The sequence below is a fragment of the Calidris pugnax genome, unplaced genomic scaffold, assembly GCF_001431845.1.
Source record: "Calidris pugnax isolate Ruff unplaced genomic scaffold, ASM143184v1 scaffold211, whole genome shotgun sequence".
NCBI classification, from domain to species: domain Eukaryota; kingdom Metazoa; phylum Chordata; class Aves; order Charadriiformes; family Scolopacidae; genus Calidris; species Calidris pugnax.
Window position 1 is genome coordinate 381630 of NW_015091083.1, and position 23743 is coordinate 405372.

At 40.4% G+C, this 23743-nt stretch overlaps 1 protein-coding gene across 5 annotated transcripts in view; it reads right to left on the reverse strand.

The window, feature by feature from the left end:
• Positions 1-23743, reverse strand: part of TSPAN4 (tetraspanin 4) — a 367797-nt gene that overhangs the window by 44907 nt on the left and 299147 nt on the right. For all 5 annotated transcript variants that reach the window (XM_014957436.1, XM_014957439.1, XM_014957438.1 and 2 more), the window contains one exon: positions 10833-10907. In XM_014957436.1, coding sequence (XP_014812922.1) covers positions 10833-10907 — 75 coding nt within the window. The remainder of the gene's footprint in view (positions 1-10832; positions 10908-23743) is intronic.

Here is a 23743-nt window from a genome sequence, read left to right on the forward strand (position 1 = left end):
GGGGAGCCGGAAGGAGATTTCAGACATCCTAAGATGAAGGATAATAGCTTGGCTCCATGGAAGACAACACACAGCTCCCACCGCCTTCACTGGGGCCAGAATTTTACCACAGAAAGCAGCAACTTGTGTATTCATTCACTGCTGACACCTGATACTGTATCATGTAACTAAACCCCTAAATGGCTTAAAATAGATACGGCAAAACTGTGACACCCAGCAGCAGAGCACCATTGCAGTGTCCTAGTCTTACTCATCTAATAGTCTCTCACTGCTGCTCTTACATGAAAACTGACAAATAGAGTTGAAAGAGAGAAAGCTTGTGATAGGCAGTGGGAAAAGCAATCCTCATTGCTCAGTGCTCTTCTGCGATAACAACAGTCATTATGAAAGAGCTGCCTCTGCCATTTGTACATAAATCAGTCAAGCCGGGTTCCCATTGAGAAGGCTCAGCTCTGGTAAGCCACACCTGGCCACTGAATGGCCACCAGTGGTGATGACAGCAGCAAGGGCACATCACTGACATTTACTTAAATACCATTCTGATCTCAACACTCTTCAAGGTATGCAACACACTCTCCTCCTGCTTTCTTCACAGTCCCCAGAAGAAAATCCATTTCTTTTTTTTCCCCAAGTTTCCTGACCTTGAAAAAACCATTGCTTCCTTTGTTTGTATTCAGCTGCTTTTCTGCTAACTACAATGCATTCCCTATTCATCGAGAAAAAGATGGACTTGAAAGAAATCTGCAGGACGTTTTCTATGGCATGCGTGTTGTATAGATAGTAATGGTGATTCTCTTCAAGCTTTTAAATATCCCTTCAACAATTTTGATGACTTTAAATCTTATTGCAACTCCTTTGGTCCTGAGTTTTCAAAAGAAAAACTAAATGTCTTGTGTGATATATCTAACAAACATCGTGTTTTGAATCAAAATCTTTTTCTCTCACACGCTTCATGACTTCCCACTTTCATTATTCTCTAGAGAAAGACTATTTAGTTGTTTTGTTAAGTATCTTTAAATGATCTTTTGAATCTTTTCCATTTTGCTTCATTTACATAATTTACCTATTTTTAACATGCAATTCAGTTTGCACTTCAATATGCCCTTCAAGGTGACCTCTGAAAAGGTTTCCTAAATGCTGAGGTTAGGACTTTGTCAACAGAGGTAACATCAGCACAGTTGAAGATGATGACATGTATTGTTCTGCTTCCTGTGGTTCAGAGTGGCAAGACGCAGATGGCAAAAACATCTGGCAGAACAACAACATCCTTGACTTAAGGTGGTAAAGTGCAAAATGGAGCAAGCAAGAAAATCAAAACATACATTGTTGTATAACAATTCAATAATCACAGAAAAAACTCATTAAGAAATTGTATCAAAGACAATTAGTAGCAAGGGGGGGGTGTGTAAATAGATGAATGGGTTTCAACAAGAAAGAACTGAAACTACGTGAGAATTCTGTTCTCAAGAGAGCTTCCCCTGCATTTTAAAGGCATAGAAGAGGGTACACAAAATAACTGCAGTACAACAAAGTGAATTAAAATTGTGCCATAGTTTAAAAAAATCTTTGTACATGCCTCATTCACTGCCAATGCCAGGACACTGAAGCAAAACTGTGTTATACTACCATCATCCAAATTTTCAGAGGTACTGAAAGCTCCAAGTAGGAAATATGTGCACTCACAAACCGTAAAATAAAACACTCTCTCTGCTTCCTGTTAAGATATATCCCTTTCCACAAAATCTACTTCTCTCTCTTCCAGCTCATTTATTTCCTATTGTCAAACCAACCACTGATTTTGGTGTTCCTTTGTAAAAAGACTTAGGGAGTCCAAGATCCCAAATGATTAAAGATAATTAGTCCTTATTAAAGATGATTACAGATATACCTGGTTGTTGTTTTACTGGCATTGACAGTAAACCAACAAACAGGTATTGATTACCATTGATTGGTAATCACTGTTGATTATGTTGGTTTTGTTGGTTTGGGAATATATTTCAAAAGGTAAAAGTGTCTAGAACACTTGATGAACCTCCTTCCTGCACTTAACTTCACAGCAAGGATTCAACCCACAATTATCAGCTGGAAAGACAACACAGTGTTGCAATGCAGCAGTATTTCCCATGAGAAGCCTTGTACATATGATGGAGTTTGGGTAACATAAAGCACCTCAACACGATTTGTGGCCTTGAAGTTAACACACTCCACCCTAAGAGAACCCAGAACTAGTAAGGGCTTATAGCTGCTGATCAAGAGATCTATCGTTCTGTGTATATCACTGCTAAGTTAAATAAAAGGAAGGAGTTGAAAGAACTTCAGCTGCAAATTATGCCTAATAAAGTGGTCTACCCACTTCAATTGCAGCTGACAAATGCAAGACGAGGACTGTATGCTATTGGCCTGCTTACAGTCTGATAACACAAAAAGTCATCTTCCCTTCTCTTTTTGTATATGTAAAAAATGTTAAACATTTAGTTTACCGTCATTTTCTGATGTTGTCTGAAATACATTGTGACACATCAAAAATGTTCAGAGAATGAATAAAAAACGTGCTGTCTGTTTCAATAGACTACCTCAGTCATTCCTCTGCATTTGATGTTACCTGTATTTAAATGTCTAAAGCTGCCTTAATTATTAATTTTATCACCTTTCTAAAAAATTCTTTTCTCTTTCTGCCATTCTTCCCTTCTTCAAATAAAATTGTATAAAACATGTACCAACAGCTAGAACAGATGCAAAACTGGGGATCAGTCACCAGCTACAACTACTGTTGATCAGGTGTATGTAAACCACTACCATTCACATGAGTTCTATCAGCACTGAATGCCAGCACACATTCAGTTCCTGGTCCACCTAGATGTTGAAATGGCTTCTTATTTGGCTACAGATGAGTCATGTAAAAACCTGTCCTCTGGAATAGTAAGGTCCCATTACGTTCATTCAGACATGAAAGCACTAAGTATTTCTCAGGAGACACTGCACCTTCAGGATTTCACCTTCAACATCACTTCTACTGGTCAGCAAAAGTGGAGCTGAACTACTTACTCACCACTTGTAACATGCTTTAAGATGCTTGGATAAAAAGCGTGCAGTTATTACCCACCATTCCTGTATTCTAAAGTTTTCCTTTGGAGAGGCTGGCTGAAAACCTGCACCACTCATATTTTGTCTATGAGAAAACCTGAAACTTGAGACATGGGCATAGGAAACAAATCATCACAAAAGTGATCCCACAACAAAGATATACTCTGACATGCTCCTGAGATTATGATTTAACCTCTAATTAGATATTAAAAACCAGCAAGAAGGAAGCCCAGATAAATGTCTCTCTGTTGTAGGCTAACTGATTCATTGCCAAATATTTATCATGAGACCCTCAGATGAATTTAGTGATGTCAGGAAATAAAAGATAGATCTGGCTGGCTTTATGCCAGGCATAATGGCAGCAGCAGCTGTGTTTGATTCATCTATACAGGTCTGGGAATTAATCTCCAAGTCAGCCAGGCTGGAGGTCGGAACTGGATTTCTCCTGAGAAAAAGCACTACTCCAAACTGTGCAGCAGGACAATATGAAAAATTGTAATATGAACAAAAATCCATATGAGACACCTACATTCATCTTCATTTCTGAACTCAGCCAAAATAGGAAGATACGCGGCATAAAGAGCTGACAGGCTACTGCATTATCTAATCTTTACAAAGAGTATTTGTGTTAGGAATAGAGCTTAATTTAGGAAAGTTTGATTTTCTTTTCCCTGCACCCATTCCCCTGCTAACACTTTATTCAAGGAATCAATTAGGCCTTGATCAACCATTGATCAAGAGCTCCCAGTGGGGAGTCGTAATGCATTTTATCTGCAGTTATCATTCCTAAATAACACCTATTTCTGAGCATGCACTTAATTCTTTTCATCAATACTTTGCTATCCTTCAACAGGCCTGTTAATAGCATTTTGGAGGTGCACTTTCAACGAAATCCTCCTTTGACAAATGAATTAGTGAAACTACTGGGATTTCCTTTGGTGTTTGCTTTTTTCAGCTACACAGGCAAATAAACTCCATCCCCCTCGCCTCCTCCTGTCTTAAAAAAGGTTAAAGTGATGTGTTGGAGTTCAAGATACTAAATGGAAAGCCGTTCAGAACAAATAGAAAAAGATAACCAATAATGCTTTAAAGCAAACATTCATTATTTTTCACTGAATTGCCTATGGAGTGATAGATATGATGCATCTTTACAATCTCCAGAATTTTTCACTGTCATTAGCATTTCCCTAGCAGTATTTCTTTTAAAGGAAAGATATGAAAGGTGCATTTCAACTTTCACAAGACTTCAGTATATGATTAAGTCAGTCACATGGACTTAAGCATGCACTTAAGTTATCTGCTGAATTGGGATATATTTAAACCTATGTCTGAATGCTTTGCTGAAAAGAAGCCAAAACGAATTGGTTATAATTAAATTCTTTTGATGAAATTTCTGCAACTCCCAATTGTGTGACACCAGCACTGAAATGCTAATAAACTAGTTAAAATTAAGCTTATTACCAAGTAAAATAAACCACAGAGACACTTCTGTGTTTTCTTATTTTATATCACCATTTATGTAACATTATTTTGCATTAGAGAAATAAAATACTTGATCAGGGCTAATGCATCACCCTCACAGAGCAGTAATTGCCATGCACTGCAATCCAGGAGACAATCTATAGATTCCTCCACATCCGCCTACAATGCTACTCCTGTTTAACTGAGAAATAGCTTTTTGCTATATCAGCACTTTTGCAAAACCCTTACTCCAGAATGCTGCCAGAGAGATGCTACATGCCAGGAACTGCTCAACATGTGGAGAACTCTTTTAAAAATGAAACAAATGGAGCTCTAACTGAAAAATAAAGCATTAACACACAGGCTGCTCAGAAACCATTGCATACACATACCAAGACTTGCGCGCTCTGAAGCATGTTACGTTAATGCAGCATGTTCCTGCAGAAATACCACTGTAAAAAATGGCCTTGTCCTCTTGAGAGCCTTCTGCGTGCTGGCAAACACAGACACTACTCACACCGATACTGTTCTGAAATTCTCCTGGCCTTGCACAGCAGCAGGAACAGCTATGTTCACTGTGGCAATGGGGATACAGGGACCCAATATTTCTACCACCACGCATAAGTTTCAACAGTAAGAAGTTTTAAAACACATGACAAAGGGATGGTGTAGGCAAAGTCAAATGCTGGTGAAAAAACACCAGTAGAAAAGGCAGGCCATCTGACCAAAGAGTGGTGCAGAGTGGCCACCCTGCCAGTTTTGCAGGACCTTCAAAAGCCTCAAGTTTTCCAATAACTTAAAACCATCTATCAACTGCATACAATTTGGATGATCCTGTCCTTTCATTTTAGCCTCCATTTCTTTATTTTCAAAAAGATTACCATCTTCTCTGTGCGAGCCTTAGACAGTCCTGCATGCTAGGCTAAGAACACGAGGCATTCTGTTACCTGAGCAGACATCCTCCTCCACTGAAGCTCTGCCAAAGACGAACATGGAAAACTTTTAAGCTCTCTGGTCAGATGCTCAATGAAAGCATCAGTTTCTGCAGTAGGTTTGAACTAAACTTTCTGTATGAATAATTTCTTCAGCTTGATTGTGAACCCCTTCCTCATATTGGCGAGTGGCTCAGCAGCACCAGATCATTTCTGTGAGCAAACCGCTCCTGAGTACAGAAGGTGGAAGAGATCCAGTTTTTCCACTTTGTCTTTAAAGCCAAATGTTAAAGAGGTTGTTAGGACTGAGCTGTACTTGAAATCATAGCTACTACATTCCAGTCTGCTGCCTATAATCTGTATGGAACCAGGCAAAATATCAATTGGGAATTACAATAATTTGTAAAATGTTTTGAGAAACAAAGCAAGAAATGCATCAATCTACAGACCATATTTTTTATAAGCTAGCAGTAAAAGCTATAGAGGAACTCATTACAATTTACTGCGACATGGAAAACAAGAGCATTTTCACACATCTCATGAAAAACAGAAGTAGCCATTATTTTTCAATCCTCTACCATTCTGTGGGCCATTTTCAACACAGCTAAGCAGGCATGGAATTTAAGGCTGTAATTTTCACAGGGACCCCAAGTGAGTTAATGGCCTAGTCTTTATTGAAAATTCTGGTCTTAGCTTTGAGTTGCCAATAGCAGTAACTGTTGCCATAATCAAATATCATAGCCAGTGATCCTTCAGTGCTTTTGTTCCTTAAACTGGCTTGTATTACTCAGTTTGACATTTCAAAAAGAAAAGGGAAAAAAAGAAAGCACATTATGGCAGTTTAGTTATATTCTTCCATTTGTGGGCATTAAATAGTGGCACCATAGCTATGCTTATAAATCAGAAAAAATGCAGACATCTGAAAAAACAAACCTACTGAAAAAAAATCATGTATTACAGCTGGAAAAAAGTAAATATGGACATTTTTATTCTGTGCCTCCAGGAGAATCATCACAGTAAAAATAAATACAGATGCTAAAACCAGAAGGACATAATCACAAGTTAGAACTGGTACAAGACTATCCATTTTATTAGCATAATTTATATTCTAACAGGTTCCAATCTGGTGTTGAGAAATATAAAAAGTATCCAGCCTCCGACAGGATAGGGCCCTACTGCTTTCTCTTTACCACAGTAAAATTAAAGTTAACCCTATAAGTACTGCATAGATCTCTTATAAATACATATAAAGCCTCACATAGAAATGATCAACTTATAAAAATGTCAAATGCTGCTCCATACAAATGGAACAAAAATAAAACATATAGAAGAGAATATTCAAACTGTAGATCAGCGGCCATTCACAAAACCATTCACATGACTCTGGAGTTCGGACTGCTTTAAATGGGGACATAAATTTAGCCTGAAAAAATAGTGCTAACAACCTGCCTTAGTTCTCATAATCACACAAACTCCATTTGATACCCACATCTCTTGGGCTGAAATTTCTGCCCTCAAAAAATAAAAAGCTACATTTTGAGAACCTGCATATGAACATGCACAAACACCAACAGGAGCTCCCAAGTTCCTCGGGTGGCCACTTTGAGCTGGAGACAGCCTATGAACTAGTCACTTTGCTGATTTGGAAGGAGCCAGGACAAAATAAAAGTGCTATATATTTTTCCTGCACAACCATCCCGTAGGAATGCATTTCCTCATCCTACTCCCACACAGCCCACATTTCACTTCTGCAGAACTCAAGGGATTCGTATTTTGCAATGTAACCAGCCAGGACAGTTGGAGGAACAGTGAACAAGGTGTGAGCTCTCATCCTGCCAAAAAAATCCACAGTGAACCTCCAAGAAGCAAGGCTTTACCCCTTTTCCTTCCTATGCTATGTACTCCTGAGCTTTCTCCAAGCCCCTCTCTCTTTACAACATCAGACCACATACACAGTTCAGAGAAAGACTTGTAAAGTCCACGATGGTATTCATCTCATGAGATCAAAGCAAACATTTCTCCACCAAGAAAAGGGAAAATGACATTCTAGGGCATGGGAGGAAGTTGGCTGCTTAAAAGCTCAGAAAGGCTGCTGCCAATTCACTAGAACAAGAAGTAGAGGCAATGTTTGGGGTTCTCCCAAGCTGATGGATGAGAATGGGTCAGTCTAGGCTGTCTTGAGCCCCAGCAGCCTGTCCCATCCACCTCTGCAGCTGCACGCTCTTCCACAGCAAAAGAATAAAAGTGCTCTGCCAAAAACCTATCTGTGAATGGCTGTAAAGAACTTTTGTCTTGATGCTTTTTGATAATTAATAAGCTACTAAAGTAACAGTCTGACCAATGGATACAGAGAGACTGCTTCGCAGCTTGGGAGCCCATGTGCTGTGTCCACATGCACCTGGATGCACTCTCACCCTGTGGCTGATACTGCAGTGCAAGCACCAGCTTTCTCCTGTGCCCATTCTACAGCAGAAGGATCACAATGGACATCATTCCCTGGACAAGTGCTATTAAGTCAGCTGCAACACACAGCCCTGCCATTGGCACAAGCTGTCTCTCAAATCCCTTGCCGAAACACCAAGAGCTCTGAATTCAAAATCATCCCCACCTTCCTGCAGAGTCTTGGGCAACTCTCTCAGCTTCTGCCTCTCCACCTAAATAGGATAATAACACCGTCCTGCTTCATCGGAAGAGGAAAGTATTGATTAAACTCTGCAGCAAGGGGTGAAGTATCCACTCCAAAGTCCTTCCACTTGACAAAGCAGGAGTAAATGAAAACTGCCAGAGAATCCAATATTCAACCTCTTCTCAATCCAGAAATAGAAAATAATATTGGCCCCCATTTTATCCTGGGAAGAACTTTACATATACACACATTTCTAATTATCAGAACGGCACCAGGTACTGAAAAAGTTGATAATTATATATATATATGTGAACGATACAGGGGCCTTCAAAGACTCTAATCTGCAGAGTCCCTCTTCTGCTTTTGCACACAAAATGAATGTAATTTTCTTCTGATGTGCAAGTGTTAGCATAGATTGCTCCTTCACTGATTTTCCGAGGAACTACATTAACTGAATTATTGTGGTGGACTCACCTGGGTTAGCTACTTCCCCATACCAGCGCACGTGGCAATACACATCAGGAAAGCCAGCAGGCAAATTCTAAGCATGCTGTACAAAAATACTAATTTTAGGCTGCTGCTGTTTTATTTATTCTGTAGGCCAGACCTCAAGTGTAACACAAACTATCGATTTCCTCAGTATAAGACCATGGATTTAAAGTCATACAGGAACATTAAGAGCCTTAAATTCCATCATCCACAATACACAGACTATAGCAATTTCTTAACTGAGTAAAACCACACTTGAACTGGAGCCCGTATTTTAGACTCTATTTTGATCTCACAGACAACAGTAGCATACCTTCTGCATCGACATACAGTATGTGACCCAGAGGAAAGTTAAATTTCCTGATTTCTTTATTAAGAACAAATGAAAACCACTGCAAACCAACAGGCCGAAGCAGGCAGGGAATCCTTCCTGACACTTTTTCACTATTTTTACCTCTGAGCAGGGAGGACCAGCATTCTCTGTGACACATTTGTCAACATAAAAGCATTGACTGCTCTATGAATAAAAATGTTTCATTGTTTTTTTTTTTCTTTCCTCCATACCCACACACTTATCGAACTATCAGACTCCACAACAATAGAGAATTCTACAAGGTGATGACATGGAGCATAAGAAATATTTACTTCTTAAACCTACCCCTTAATAATTTCAAGTATTTCTTCTGTGTTTAGGACAGGTCTTTAGTATGTCATTATTTTTGAAACTGCTATCATTTATCTTCTCAAGAGCTCTTAAGCAGAGGATCTCTTTTCTTTCCCAAATTGAATCAGGGTAGTCTCCATAATACCTCTTCGTGACTGCCCTCTCCCACCTCTCTAGTGCTTCTAATAATTTCTGTTACCCTTCATTGAAATGAAGCAACCAAAATTCAATATTAAATTCACAGTGAGGAGAGTCCATCAAGTTATACAACGACATGACAATATTTTCTAACTGATTCCATTTCTAAACATATGCCAAGTGTTGTATTTGGATTTTGGAGGCCCACTGCATATTAAGTAAATGCCTTTATTAAGCTGTCACGTATGACGTGTAGATCTTTCTCCCAAGAGGTTAACAAGTAATTCAGAATCCAATAATGCATACAAGTAATCTTAAATTGCCCCTTCTACTTTAATTACCTTGCAAGTTAATTCCATGTTGCAGCTATAGCACGCTGTCCGGCAACCTAGCTCTTTTCAGTCCTTCAGAAGTGTACCTGATAATCACTCACAGTGTTCATTAATTAATTTGGAGCCTTTCATGAAAGTAATGTTGACATCTTATCCACTCCTTGTCCAGGTTATTGCTAAACATACTAAATATAACGAGGTCTACTGACAATTTTATTTTCATATTTTGTGTAGCTATTTTTAATTTCTATTTATTTTTATTTTTATATATACATATAATTATATATATATATATTTATTTTTATTCACTGCTTCATTCCAGAAGCAGCTGTTTATTGGTCATATATCTGATGACTATTAATTAATGGCAAAATGTGGCCACCTACCCTGTGATTTTCAAGCTCCCCTTGATTGAATAGGTAGGTTATGCACAATTATACACTTGTTTGGGGTTTATTCATGTAAGATATATTTTTAGAAAAGTTATTTTAAGGTGTCAGATAGGCAATCTTGCCATTACAACAGAAATACCAAGTAAGCACAGGAACAAATGTAATAAAATTTGAAACCATGAACAAAAGCTCTGTTTATTAAATTTTTATACATTTACCTTGGCTTTCCATTAGAATCTTAGTACACATGTGCTGCAAAGAGCAACTTGGAAAGATAATGAATTGTGTTCCTTTGCCTGTGCTAAGGTCAACCCTGTAAAATTAAATGTGGCTCTTAAGTTATAAAAGTATTTTTTAAAAATCCTGTTCATTCTGATGTGTGTCTCTTCCTACATGTTCCTAGTAAGACTCTGTTGGCTTCTTTGCTTTTTGTGGGGGGTGTTTGTGTGTTTCGTTTGGTCTTCTTGTTTTTTTTTTTAATGGCAGATGCACTTGGCAATATCTGTGACCTTGAGTTGTACACATGAGCAAGCAAGAGAGTGCAGTCCTGCAAGGCTGTTTATGCATTCTGAGCGAGCTCCTTCTGAGAGGGGTGTCTCAAGGAAGACAGAAGCATGATGTGAATACCAAGCCAAGTGCTTCATGATTTATTTATAGGGAAAAGGGGCATAAAAATTTGCTGAAGGGGAAAGAAAAATGAAAAATCTGACTTACCTTATCGGAGTAGAGGAAGAACAGAGTCACAACAATGAGCTCCAACACAAATATAATTAACAGCATGATAAAAAACTGTTGAGAGAAAAAGGGACAGGGGAAAAAAACAAAAAGCAAAAACCATCAACATCTATTTCAGCTTTTTCTGGATGCACAATAAGTACATTCAGCAGATCATGCAGAATGGGGAATGGGAGTCATACAGGCAGCAAGATGCAAAGCTGCTGTCTTACAGCAGAACAGAAGGCACACAACATCCAGCAACTGAAAAAGCAGGTGAAGGACTAGTCAGGAAAAGACAGCAGTGTACAGGCATACGTATGGCTGATGTGATTGCGCTTATCACTGATTTCAGTAGAGCAGCATAAAACCCCACAAAGATCTGTCCCCCCAGCAGGACAGTTCTCTATTTAACAGTAATCCTTGAGACCTTTTCCCAGGTTAGGTTTTCTTTATTTCCCCCCCACTTTAGATCTTTCCAATTAACAAGATATCAGCAAAATCCACAGTGTGGACTTCCCATTGCAAGAGAAGGTAGCCTGGTCCATAAACCATAAAGTCATAGCTCCTTTCAAGAGGAATCGTAGGACAAGTGAAAGGCACGCCAAAAATGCTTGTATACCAAATTGACTTTACGAGCAGTTTCAGGTAGGTACACAAATCAACCATGGGTTTCATCTGAAAGGGACTGATTTGTACTGAAGACATTAAAGCAACATTGGTTCCATCTCTTTTTCTCCTCATAAGCCATGGAACTGTCTAAAACCCAGTAGTCAAAAGCTCAAAGGAGTAGATAAAAACTTATAACACAGGGATTTCAGGTAGATTGTCTGAAGTCCTCATCTCTGATCGACTTCAGAGAGAGGAACTGTTGCCAATGCCAAACACTTCTGAAAAACTGTATCCTCTGCTTTTTGTTAAAATGCTTGATGGGTCTGCAGCAGCATCAACATGGCAGTTGCACAGACTTTAGAACAAGCACTATCAGCGCATTAAATGAAACTGAATTTTGCAAAGATGGGTAAAGGAGACAGAGTAACTTTGGAAACTTGTTAGGCTCAGGCAAAGGTCCTGCTCCCTGTAACACAAACTCCATACGCTCATTAGCTTGCAAGGCTGGAATCCTAATACTGAGCAACACTGACTTAATTGAAACCTCATCCCCAAGAGAAAAAACCAGTTACTGTCTCCTTAGTTTTAACCACAAGGCTGCAAGCCTATAAAAGTTTAATAGCTACAAAGTCTTATCAGAGCCTCTTCACTGCCTGGTAAGTCAAAACCAAACCTTTGAACCAATGGATTTCTGTGATTGAATGGAGGGCAAAAGGTGAAGAAGGGGAAAATACATTTCTCTACTAGTACAATCACACTATCTACAGAACTGATTGCATTTTGCCCCGTGAGTTTTAAATTAAAGTTTATTTTCTTCATCACTTCACACCTGCCTGACCCTAATACTGGTTCCTATTACTGCCCAGTTTTGAATCACAGACCTCATTCACACTCATGATCCAAGCTGATATCCATATCATCACCATCTAACACTGACCTTCAGTATAGCTTTGCAAACCAGCCTTGGTGCAGCTTCCTTATTTTTTACATTTATGATTTTAGCCTGCTGTATAGCATTAATTGAAACAGGACAAAGCACATCACTCTTTGCAAAGATGCACAGACACTTTGCTGTATTTTATTTGGCTGTGGAATACTTTTTTGCTCATCCATAAAGCATGGCTTTTCCAATGAGTATCAGTGTGTCCCTGTGAAATTCACCGGCGTAGCCTGGATTACATCATGCAATTTCTAGAACAAAGGAAGGACTCGTACCCATTACAAACAGCGATCAGCATTTCCTACCACAGGACTCCAATTTCATCATCTTATAATTTTACCAAACCTTAATTGTCTAAGCTTATATATTCTGAGCTTGTTTCTGTCTAAAGGATAAAAGCTTTTGGAAGAACTTCAAAAATAGCACTTCAATTACTTCTAAGAATGAAGCAGAGCAAAGTATATTATTCTGCCCAGGTTAATTTCTGGTGGCTTAGTCTGAAATCCTCTCACGTGCTGGTGTTTAGAGCAGGGACATGAAACAAAGTGCAGCTCCATTTCAGGCACGTGCCTTTTGTCTTACCCAACTAGGAGTGGATTTTTGTGGGAAAGCTAGTAGCCTTCAAAGAATTGCATTTCACACATCCAGTAGAGATGAGAAGGCTCAGCAGCTAAAACCTTCAAAGTCTACAATCAAAAAAAGCCTACTCACATCCTTCCAGCAGCTCGTGTGGGACCAGACAACTTGTAAACCATCCCACAGAGGATTTTCCCTGCTCCTGCACAATGCCTTTCTGCCATCCCCTAAGAGCCAATGACCTCCAGTCCCACTTCACAGGACATCACCTGGAACAGTGGGCATGGCCAGGAATGGGCCAGGGACCTGTTTTTCCTATGCTCTGAAGAACCGTTTCCTCCCTTCTCTGCACTCACCAGCACTGAAACAGTACAGACGAAGCCAGGGAATGACTTTGCAGGAGAAAGGGAAAGAAGAACATTTTTAACAGCAGATGGGGAATGGTTTGGTTTAGGATATGACCTAGCTACCATTTTTAGAAAAACTGGACCTACTGGCAGTAGCTGATCAGGGCAGGAGATGCCAGAGAAAAAGGCAAAGCCTGTGCAGCAGCTGGAGATGCCTGCACACGTGATACCCAGGAGGAGCTATGCCTTTGAGAGGATGGCAGCCTGTGGAGGACCCCACACTGGAACCATGGAAAAAAGATAGCAAGAAACGAGGAGTGGCAGAAAAAGGAAATGACCCCACACTAACCCCCATGACAGAGTATAATGTGTGGGGAGTGGACTGAAGACTGGCAAGGGAGGGAGGAAAGCTGTCTGGAGGGAAGATAAGGTGTTTTCTCAAGCGTGTAATTGTCATTATTTCTCAATAAGTTTATAATAATTGGCAATAAATTAAGTGAAATTTCATAACTTGAGAGCGCTTTTCACTGCAACATCAAGTCATACAATTCTGCTAAAACCATTTCAGGACTGGAACAGGCAGCTGCTGTTGCCAGCTATGCCACTGTGGCAGAAGCCCATGGGCTGGATCTCCTGGTGAGACCATGACAGTGCTCCTGCCTTCTTCAGTTCATACTAGAGAAACAGGTATGACATTGCCATTGTAAAAGATGCTAAAATTGTGAAGTCAAGCACTCAAAATTTAGGAAGTTTCAGAACAAAATTTTTCTCAGTGGTGGTTATGTACCAAGTCTAAGTCTTTCCCTACACAGGCTCAGACGTTACTCCAAGTTATTACTGGTGGGAATTGGGTTTCATGCACTGCAGATTTTGGAAGTCATACAGTGAACCAAAATCAATGTAGACGGTTCACAAAGTTAAAACCTAGATAAGTACGATTATGCATTTTCTCCACAGAAAAATATTATTTTAAAATAAAACCTCTAGTTTTATCTTTCTTACTATTTGCATTCATTGACAAAAGTACACTGCTACATCACAGGTAACTAACACACACTAGTAATGCCACTGTGTGCAGACAGTAGAGACATGTACTGTATCTTTAATTGCACAGATAAAAAAGGTGAGGTCAACCTCAAGGTGGAGGCCTCAAATTCGCCACCTGGTAAAAGCTACAAGCACTTACATGTCAGCACATTTATCATTCCTGTCTAAAGAACCCTACCTGAACCCAAACCAACACATCAGAAAGCAAAAATTGAGGCTTCAGACTGAGCTGGCTGCAAAGCATAGCCTGCACACATCAGCACATCAGATCCACCACACCAAACTGCATGGTTGCTTGCACAACCTACTCCTCTATTCCCATAGCACCTTCCAACAAAAGTTCACTTTTCATTCCATCCCCAGTATCATCCCAAAGGGAACGATGCCCAGTTGGCACATTTCCATTCAAATTTAAAAGGGAGAAGCATAAGCCCACTGAAGGCTCACAGCACCCAAACCCCCACCACTCTGCTGCAAACTCTCACAGCTCTTTTTCAAATGAGTTCTCTTACTGTGGTGATAAATATCAAGAAAAATAAAAATGAGTTTTGCTTTGGTTCACTGAGGCTGCAGGCTGTTGGTATAATAAAGATTTATGCATGGAGAAACAACAATCCCCAAGCAAAGCATTCATGTAAAACTCTATAAAAAAAAGATTAATCTGACCTTGTACAGAGAGATGCTTTACCACACTACTTGTCAAATAGTGGGATGCAACCTAGTAGAGGTTCACTGGAAAGCTACATACTGCACAGCTTTTCATAAATTACACCTGAAATAACCCCACAGAAGTTTTGATGAGAAGGGAGGTAAGGTGACACCTTTCTGTCTAGCTACCACTGCTGATTTCCAGCACTTACTTTCTTATTCTACAAAGCCCATGACTTTCCTACAGATTCCCATTAAAGGAGTAACGGAAGTAGGCAATTGCTATCAAGCCTACCTCATAGGTACACATCACCCTCCTGATGTCAGAGAGAGAAAAATCTATTAGAGAAGAATCACAGAATCACCATGGTTGGAAGGGACCTCTGAGATACCAAGTCCAACCTTAAAAAACAAAACAAAACAAAAAAACCCCAAACAAAACCCAACACCCCACCCCATCACAACCACCCACAAACCAATTATCTCGGGCACTAGAGCATGCCCTGAAGAGCCACGTCTACACATTTCTTAAATCCCTCCAGGGATGGTGACTCTACCACCTCCCTGGGCAGGCTGTTCCAGTGCCTGACCACCCTCTCAGGAAAGTAATTCTTCCTTATATCTCATCTAACCCTCCCCTGCCACAACTTTAGAACATTTCATCTGGACCTGTCATGATTCCCTTGGGAGAAGAGGCCAACCCCCACCTCTCTACAACCTCCTTTCAGGTAGTTGTAGAGGGCAATGAGGTCTCCCCTCAGCCGCCTCTTCTCCAAACTAAACATGCCCAGTTCCCTCAGCCTCTCCTCGTATGACTTGTTCTCTAGACCCCTCACTAGCTTGGTGGCTCTCCTCTGGACACGCTCCAGCACTTCAATGTCCTTCCTGTAGTGAGGGGCCCAGAACTGAACAAGAGGTCCAAACTTCCAACTCCATCCCCATTGGAGCTGTACTAGGCTTTTGACCCATTAATTCTGGTTCCCTCCATCCAGCTTTTTAATATCAGTGGGAGAATCAAGAACTGTTTCCTATGTACATCATGTAAAGCATGTCTCCATCATAGCTCAGAAATGCACAGAACAAGTTAATTATATTTTCTTTCCCCCAAAAACCTAGAAACTCTGGTTTCTCAGGTATTACAGACACTTGCCTCTCTGCATAATGATTGAGCATCACTCACTAATACACAGGATTGGGTCTTTTGCTTCCCCACTGCCTCTCCTTCCTAAATCTTTGCAATAGTTCTATCACGTTGCTCAAATTTCCCATCTCCATGTCAGGAGTAGCTGATCTTCTCACAGTCTCCCAAAGACAAAAGTGACCAAGTACAATGAAAACCAATCTGTGAATGTCTTGTTAGTCTCCTAACATTTTGCTAACAGACTAAAAGTGATACAACTGATGGCAAAATTGAGAATGCTGTGTTTAGACTGATGCCTGAAGTAATGATTTTAGTTTGATAGGAACTCTCAGAAGATCTCAGCGTGCCAAACCCTCTCCTCGACTTAGTTAATAACAGGAGACAGAAGTTTCTTGCAAAGTATTATTCAAATCCTCTTCAACAAACAGCAAGAAAGCAGTAGGAAGGCTCAAAAGCCAGTTGTCTCTTCGGAACAGTCACACATTCAGTGTGAACAGTTTTAAAGTCCATGTCTTATCAAATAACTTGTTTAGATCAAACAGCCTAAAAATTAGCATTACCTACCTAAGAAACTGGATAAATAACTTCAACAGCCTGCCTGTGCTGTGTTCCATCACATAGTGCCTACACTGTTAATCTGTCAGCAAGGGTACAGTTAGCTTCTATTCTGAAAGAGACAATAGAAGTAAAACACATGAGCAGGTAGGTTGCTCCTGTGAAAGTGCTCCAGCAAGTTAACTGCTCCTGGCCTGCAGCAGCTCCCAGAATGAAGAGGAAAAAAATAGCAGATTATAGGCAATCCTTCTTCTGTAACACCAACTGCAAGTTTGATACAGTCAAACAGTTTGCCCTTTAGCTAGGCTGGATTCCCAGTATTACACTTCACTTCCTATTAGTTAATAAGCACCTCAGGTAGAAGAAATTACAGAGAATTCATTGGGCTAAAACTGTTGGTTTGCCAATAGAACTCTAACTTCATAGACTGCAAGGGATTTTAATTTGTCTGCCTGGTCCCAGCATGTTCATATATAACGTTGGTCTTCAAAAATAGTCCAGCTCTGACTGCTAGAGACAGTCTCTTAGAATCACAGAAAAATACAGGTTGGCAATGACCTTTGGAGATCATCTGGTTCAACCCCTTGCTAACAGCGCAATCAACTAGATGAAGCTGTGCAAAGCTGTGTCCAATCACCTTCTGAGCACCTCCAAGTATGAAGATGGACAGCCATCCACAGCCTCACTGGACAACTTTTCTCAATACTTGACCATCTTCATAATAACAAAAATATTCCATATCTCTCATTGGAATTTTCTTTCTTGTAACTTGCGTCTGTTACCTCTTGTCTAGTCCCTGTGAATCCTTCCAAAAGCTGTATTTTCTTTAAACTCTACTGCAAGGTAGTTGATGATAGGAATAAAATCTCCTCCTGTATTTAGTTTCTTAAGGCAGAACACATCTGGCTCTCTCAGTCTGTCCTTGCCCACCAAGTGCCCCATAATCATCACAGTGGCCCTCCACTGGACTCCTTTCCCTCTGGTATGTACATGCCTCCTCAAATTGGGAGCCTCAGATTGGGCTAAGCGCTCCAGAAGTATCCTTATCTTATTCTGGAAGGTGTTATTCTTTCCCAGTGTCAAGAAATGTAAGGGAATGTGGGGCTTGGCATGGCACACAACTCCCCAATTATTACATTTATCTTTTTATTCTGATTTAAAACAAAGGCATATATTAAAGTGCAGGCACTCTACACATTTGAAAGATCTCTGCTTGTTCTGATCAAAAGGAGACGGTCCTGTATGTTTGAGTTAAAAGGAGAATTATCAGATTGCATTATTGTGCTTTAGGCCTAAACTATCTGCCAAAAAGATTTTTTTAATTGATTTTTAGATTATAATTTGATATGAACAGAAATACTATCAAAAATTACATCACATTCTGCACATAACCTTCTCTCCAGGGATAGCATCTCATCTTTAATACTGAAGGTGTAAACAGTATCTCTCTTTTTTGAATAAATGAAGTCAAACCTTTACCTACCTTTACCTACAGAGTTCCATTAAGGTCAAAAGAACTTAATGGATTTTAAAGCAGCCACACTTCACCAAGCTGTCTGAAAATGAAGAACTTGTATTGCATTTAATATCCTTTGTAATTTTCCTGTTATCTTATCATAAATGATATTATTTATATTGAAATATTATCTACCAGACTGAGTAAAGCTACCTTATTACTATGGCAATGTCTGGTAATATTAATGGTTATATTACTAATGGTGATATTACTCTGGCATCGTCAAAATCTTATGTCTACCCTGCAGAAGTGTAGCATCCCCATGCCTAACCAAATTAAAACAAACGCATCAACAAACTTAGATGCATAAAGTTGAGCATCAAGAGGGATAACACTGTCAGAAGTCCTGAATGCTATAAATTATTGCCAAATTTACTACGTATTCCACACTTTGGAAAAAATCAAGCCACCTATGGAAACTCAAAATCAATGCAAGAATTCCCACTGAGGAACTGGAAAAGAGAACTCCAGGTACTGGAGAATAACCATCTCTTTATAACAGTCCTGTACCCGATTTCAGGTACCGGCACTCGCCAGTGTTGGCTCTGGCTTTCTAAGCACAGCAATACAAAGATCATCCCCAGGCATGATAAAGGTTTCCCAGAGTAGCTTTTTTTATTACATACTGGTACATTACTTTCAAAGAATAAAAACAGATATGGTACAGATTTTATCAGCGCTCAAAAAAAAAGAAAAAAAAAATTGGAACTTTCTAACAATTTTGAAAGCCAAATTCTTTAATGTATCACTAGTTCTCACAAGAAGTTTCATTTCACGGAATCACAGAATTGCCAGAATTGGAAGGGACTTGAAGATCTCCAGAGAAGGTGACTCCACGACCTCCCTGGGCAGCCTGTTCCAGTGCTCCGTCACCCTCACCGTAAAGAAGTTTTTTCTCATATTTGAATGGAACTTTCTATGTTCCAGCTTGAGCCCTTTGCCCCTTGTCCTATCGCTGGAAACCACTGAAAAGAGTTTGGCTCCAACATCCTTCAACTCACCCTTTAGATACTTATAAATATAAATAAGGTCTCCCCTCGGTCTTTGCTTGTCCAGGCTAAAGAGTCCCAGTCCCATTTCACATAATTCCTCAAAGGAATATTAATAAGGAATAGAAAAATTATGAAAGGCTTGCTTAGTTTTTTAAATTTTATTTTACTTTCTTTTCTAAGGAACTAAGGAAGAAGAGGAGAACAGAACAAAAAGTGCAACGGGAGTCATACTTGCATCTTAGAAATTACTTCTTCTGCAGCCTGGAAGAATTGCACAGAAAGAGATGAAGGAATGAATAAGAAATGACAGGACAGCACCCAGACAGTAACAATAACTGGGACTACAGTCAATAAAATCCCATTGTATTGATCTACCACATGAACTTCATAACAAAAGGGAAAGGGCAGGTTGCTTCCATCAATTTCCATCACAGTGGATTCCAATTCTACATCTCGGTACCAAAGTTTTGCTGACACTTTGTTTGAGCTCTCCTTTTGTTATAGTTCATACCATTCTGCCTACCACCATGCCTGCTTCCTTTCTGCCCATAGTATTTAGATTCCTTGAATGTATGTACACCAATATCCCATCTGAGCCCTCTCTCTGCCATGCTGTGCATATTTAGTTCTTTTAATACTTCCTTGGAAGTAAATCTCTTTAGCTTCTTGATCTTCTTTTTTTTTTTCCCAGCATAAAAATGATACGTTTGCTCATAAACTGTAAAAAGGCAGTAATGTATATGAGCAAACTTATGAACAGAAACTCCATTATGGAAATGGCATATATCTAAATTCGGTTCATCAGCTATTATTCTCTAAAAGCCTTAATCGTTAATTCGTTGTGATTGTGACAAAGTCATGCATGCTTTATGCCTGCTGGATATATAGTAGAGCTCTGTTTATGTTTGGACTGTATTTTTTATGAATGTGCAAAAACTCCTGCTGATCAATAAGGCTGAAAGAAATCTGCAGTAATTATTTCTGGGAAGATATACAACATATGCAGTTTAAACACATTAACAGTGTTTCATTTTAGTCTCGTTACTGCTTTCAGTTGGAATCATTTAGTCTTACTGCATTAGTGAGAGTCGAGAGACTTGACATTCCCATATGTGTCACAGGATTTTAACTGGCATTTTGTGGTTCTTCTGGTAATTTTCCATCTTCTTCAAAAACTGACTCAAAATCAATGAAGTGTCATAAAATATTAGCCAGGTATCACTCTCACATCACAACAGGAGGTAGGCATAGGCCCATTTAACAGATCACAGATTATTATTTTTTAACACAAACAAAGGTCTCTCTGGCCTTTGACTCTCTTTAAGGGTTGCTTCATCTCTTCTGCAAACATAATGCAAAGGTATGACATGATCTGATGTCAATCTTTACGCTAGTAAGACAGAAACTCATCCTACTTGTGAAGTACGATGTAGCTGAAGAAGAACTAAAACATTAGACTAGCTCTTACAAGTCCCTGTGTTACTCCATTAATAACAAAGCAGTTGCTTGAGTCCATCTAACATAGCTAAATGGAAACAGCAAATGCAACAAAAAGGTTGTCTTGGGTTAATCCAGTATTCTCCATCTATGGCAAAGACATATAAGTTAATTAGTGTCTAAACTTACGCCTTTTACTCAGACTTTAGCATCACCTGTGTACATAGTAAAGGGAGCTTCTTCCCTAAATCTACCATCCCCAGGATATTTCTTGTCGTCTGCTGCTCCAGCATGAAACGTGATTGGACAGCTTCATGCCCCAAGAGGAGGAGAGCAGCAGCGACTGGTCCCCCCACACCCTGCTTGGGGAGCGAGTGAGTCAGCAGGGTTGGCTTCACACTAAGCTGACCCCAAGTACTGGGCAGACTGACAGAAGCTCCCTCGAGATGATAAGGGCAAATGTCATGACCATGCTGCTCAGCTGACTTACGATGAGATGAAGGGGAAAAAAAATGCTCTGAAATTCTGCAGTTCTCCCTTTACATGTATTTGCAAACCCTGAGCTAAGATTGCAATGGAACTTCACCTACTAATTATAACAATAGAAAATTTTCCTTATTTCTAGGAGTCTCAAAACAGCATGTAGAAATTACACTGAATGCCTAAATGAATGAAATGGTGAGAAGCATGTGATTGAGAAGAAAGGGCAAGGTAGAGTATTTTACCTGCATTTAGATTCTGCTGCTGTTTTTTTCCCCAGTTTGTTATTACCAAATGTGCTACACAGAGGCTGCTGCATCAGATGCACATGGGTCAGTCTTGCAGTAGCTTAGAAAATGAACAGCAAGGTAATTTGGTTTACCTAATTCTGTCTTTTAGCTGGTAATATTCTCCTACTGGGGAACTGGAATATCTATAGCATCAAATCAGATCTGGCTATACCTTGTGTAGGCATCACTGATTTACACAAATTAGTCTCTATTTCTTTACCTCCAGAGACAGATTTTTCTGAGCTTCAGATAATTCTAATCCATAAAGAAAAAAGCCAATGTTGCTCTCTAATTTAAGAAGCAGTGTTAAGGTGACTAAAATAGCTAGTGAATGATTGGGAATTTAAGCACACATGCTGCTTTGGTAATTTTATTATTAAATAATAAATAATAGGAGATAATTTTTTTGTTAGGAAAAAAAATAAAACATGTTATGATCAAAAGTGACACGAATGTCTGGGCTGGCAATGAGCACCCAGGTTACCTGTCATTTTCTATTGAAATGGGAATAATTCTGTTGCCTACCAGATCTTGCAGGTGACCCTAGGTCTGGAGCAAATACCCATCAAAATCAGCAGAGGTCAATCTTATAGATCATACAATGAACACATTTGCCCAGAGACGGCAAGCTCTGATAGAAGATCAGCTTCCTTGACAGGGTTTTCCTTAACACCATGTAGTCTTATGCTCTGCTCTTCCACCATGAGGTTCATTGGACTAATAAACTGACCTAGTAATTTGATTGGCAGTGAGGTATCTGTGACCCACCTCAAATCCTTTAGTAGCGCAAGATAAGGCTTGATTTATGGGTCCCCTTTTGAAATGGCTCAGAGACAGGTTTCTTTTCAAGAAATTCTGACATGTGAGAGTTGGTTGAATCACAGAATCGTCTAGGTTGGAAGGAACCTTAAAGATCATCTAGTCCAACCATCAACCTAACTCTGACAGAAAAACAAAAAACAAACCCAAACAAAACCCACAAAACCAAAAAAACATACCACTAAACCTTATTACTGAGGACCATGTCAACCGGTCTTTTCAACACTTCCAGGGATGGTGCTTCAACCACGTCCCTGGGCAGCCTATTCCAATGCTGGATAACCCCTTCTGTGAAGAAGTTTTTCCTAATATCCAATCTAAACCTCCCCTGGTGCAACTTGAGGCCGTTTCCTCTTGTCCTATTGCCTCTGACTTGGGAGACAAGACCAACCCCCACCTCTCTACACCCCCGCTTCAGGCAGTTATAGAGCTCAATGAGGTCTCCCCTCAGCCTCCTCTTCTCCAGATTGAACAACCCCAGCTCCCTCAGCCGCTCCTTGTATGACTTACTCTCCAGACCCCTCACCAGCTTCGTTGCCCTTCTCTGGACCCGCTCCAGCACCTCTATGTCTTTTTTATGGTAAGGGGCCCAAAACTGGACACAGTGCTCAAGGTGAGGCCTCACCAGTGCCAAGTACAGGGGGACGATCACCTCTTGGGCCCTACTCACCACGCTGTTCCTGATACAGGCCAGGATGCTGGTGGCCTTCTTGGCCACCTGGGCACACTGCTGGCTCGTGTTCAGCCGACTGTCGACCAACACCCCCAGGTCCTTTTCTGCCAGGCAGCTCCAGCCACTCTGCCCCCAGCCTGTAGCGCTGCATGGGGTTGTTGTGACCCAAGTGCAGGGCCCGGCACTTGGCCTTATTGAAACTCATCCTGTTGGTCTCGGCCCATCGATCCAGCCTGTTCAGATCCCTCTGCAAAGCCTCTCTACCCTCCAGCAGGTCGACACTGCCACCCAGCTTGGTGTCGTCTGCGAACTTACTGAGGGCGCACTCGATCCCCTTGTCCAGATCATTGATAAAGATATTAAAGAGAATGGGTCCCCATACCGAGCCCTGTGGGACACCACTCGTGACCAGCCGCCAACTGGATTTAACTCCATTCACCACCACACTCTGGGCCTGGCCCTCCAGCCAGTTTTTAACCCAGTGGAGAGTATTCTCATCTAAGCCATGAGCAGCCAGTTTCTCCAGGAGGATACTGTGGGAGACTGTATCAAAGGCCTTGCTAAAGTCCGGGTAAACAACACCCACAGCCTTTCCTTCATCCACCAAGTGGGTCACTTTGTCATAGAAGGAGAGGTTTGTCAAGCAGGACCTGCCCCTCATGAACCTGTGCTGGCTGGGCCTGATCACCTGAGCGTCCTTCATGCGCTGCATAATGGCACTCAGGATGATCTGTTCCATGACCTTTCCAGGCACCGAGGTCAGACTGACAGGCCTGCAGTTCTCCGGATCATCCTTCCGACCCTTCTTGTGGATGGGCCTCACATTTGCCAGACGCCA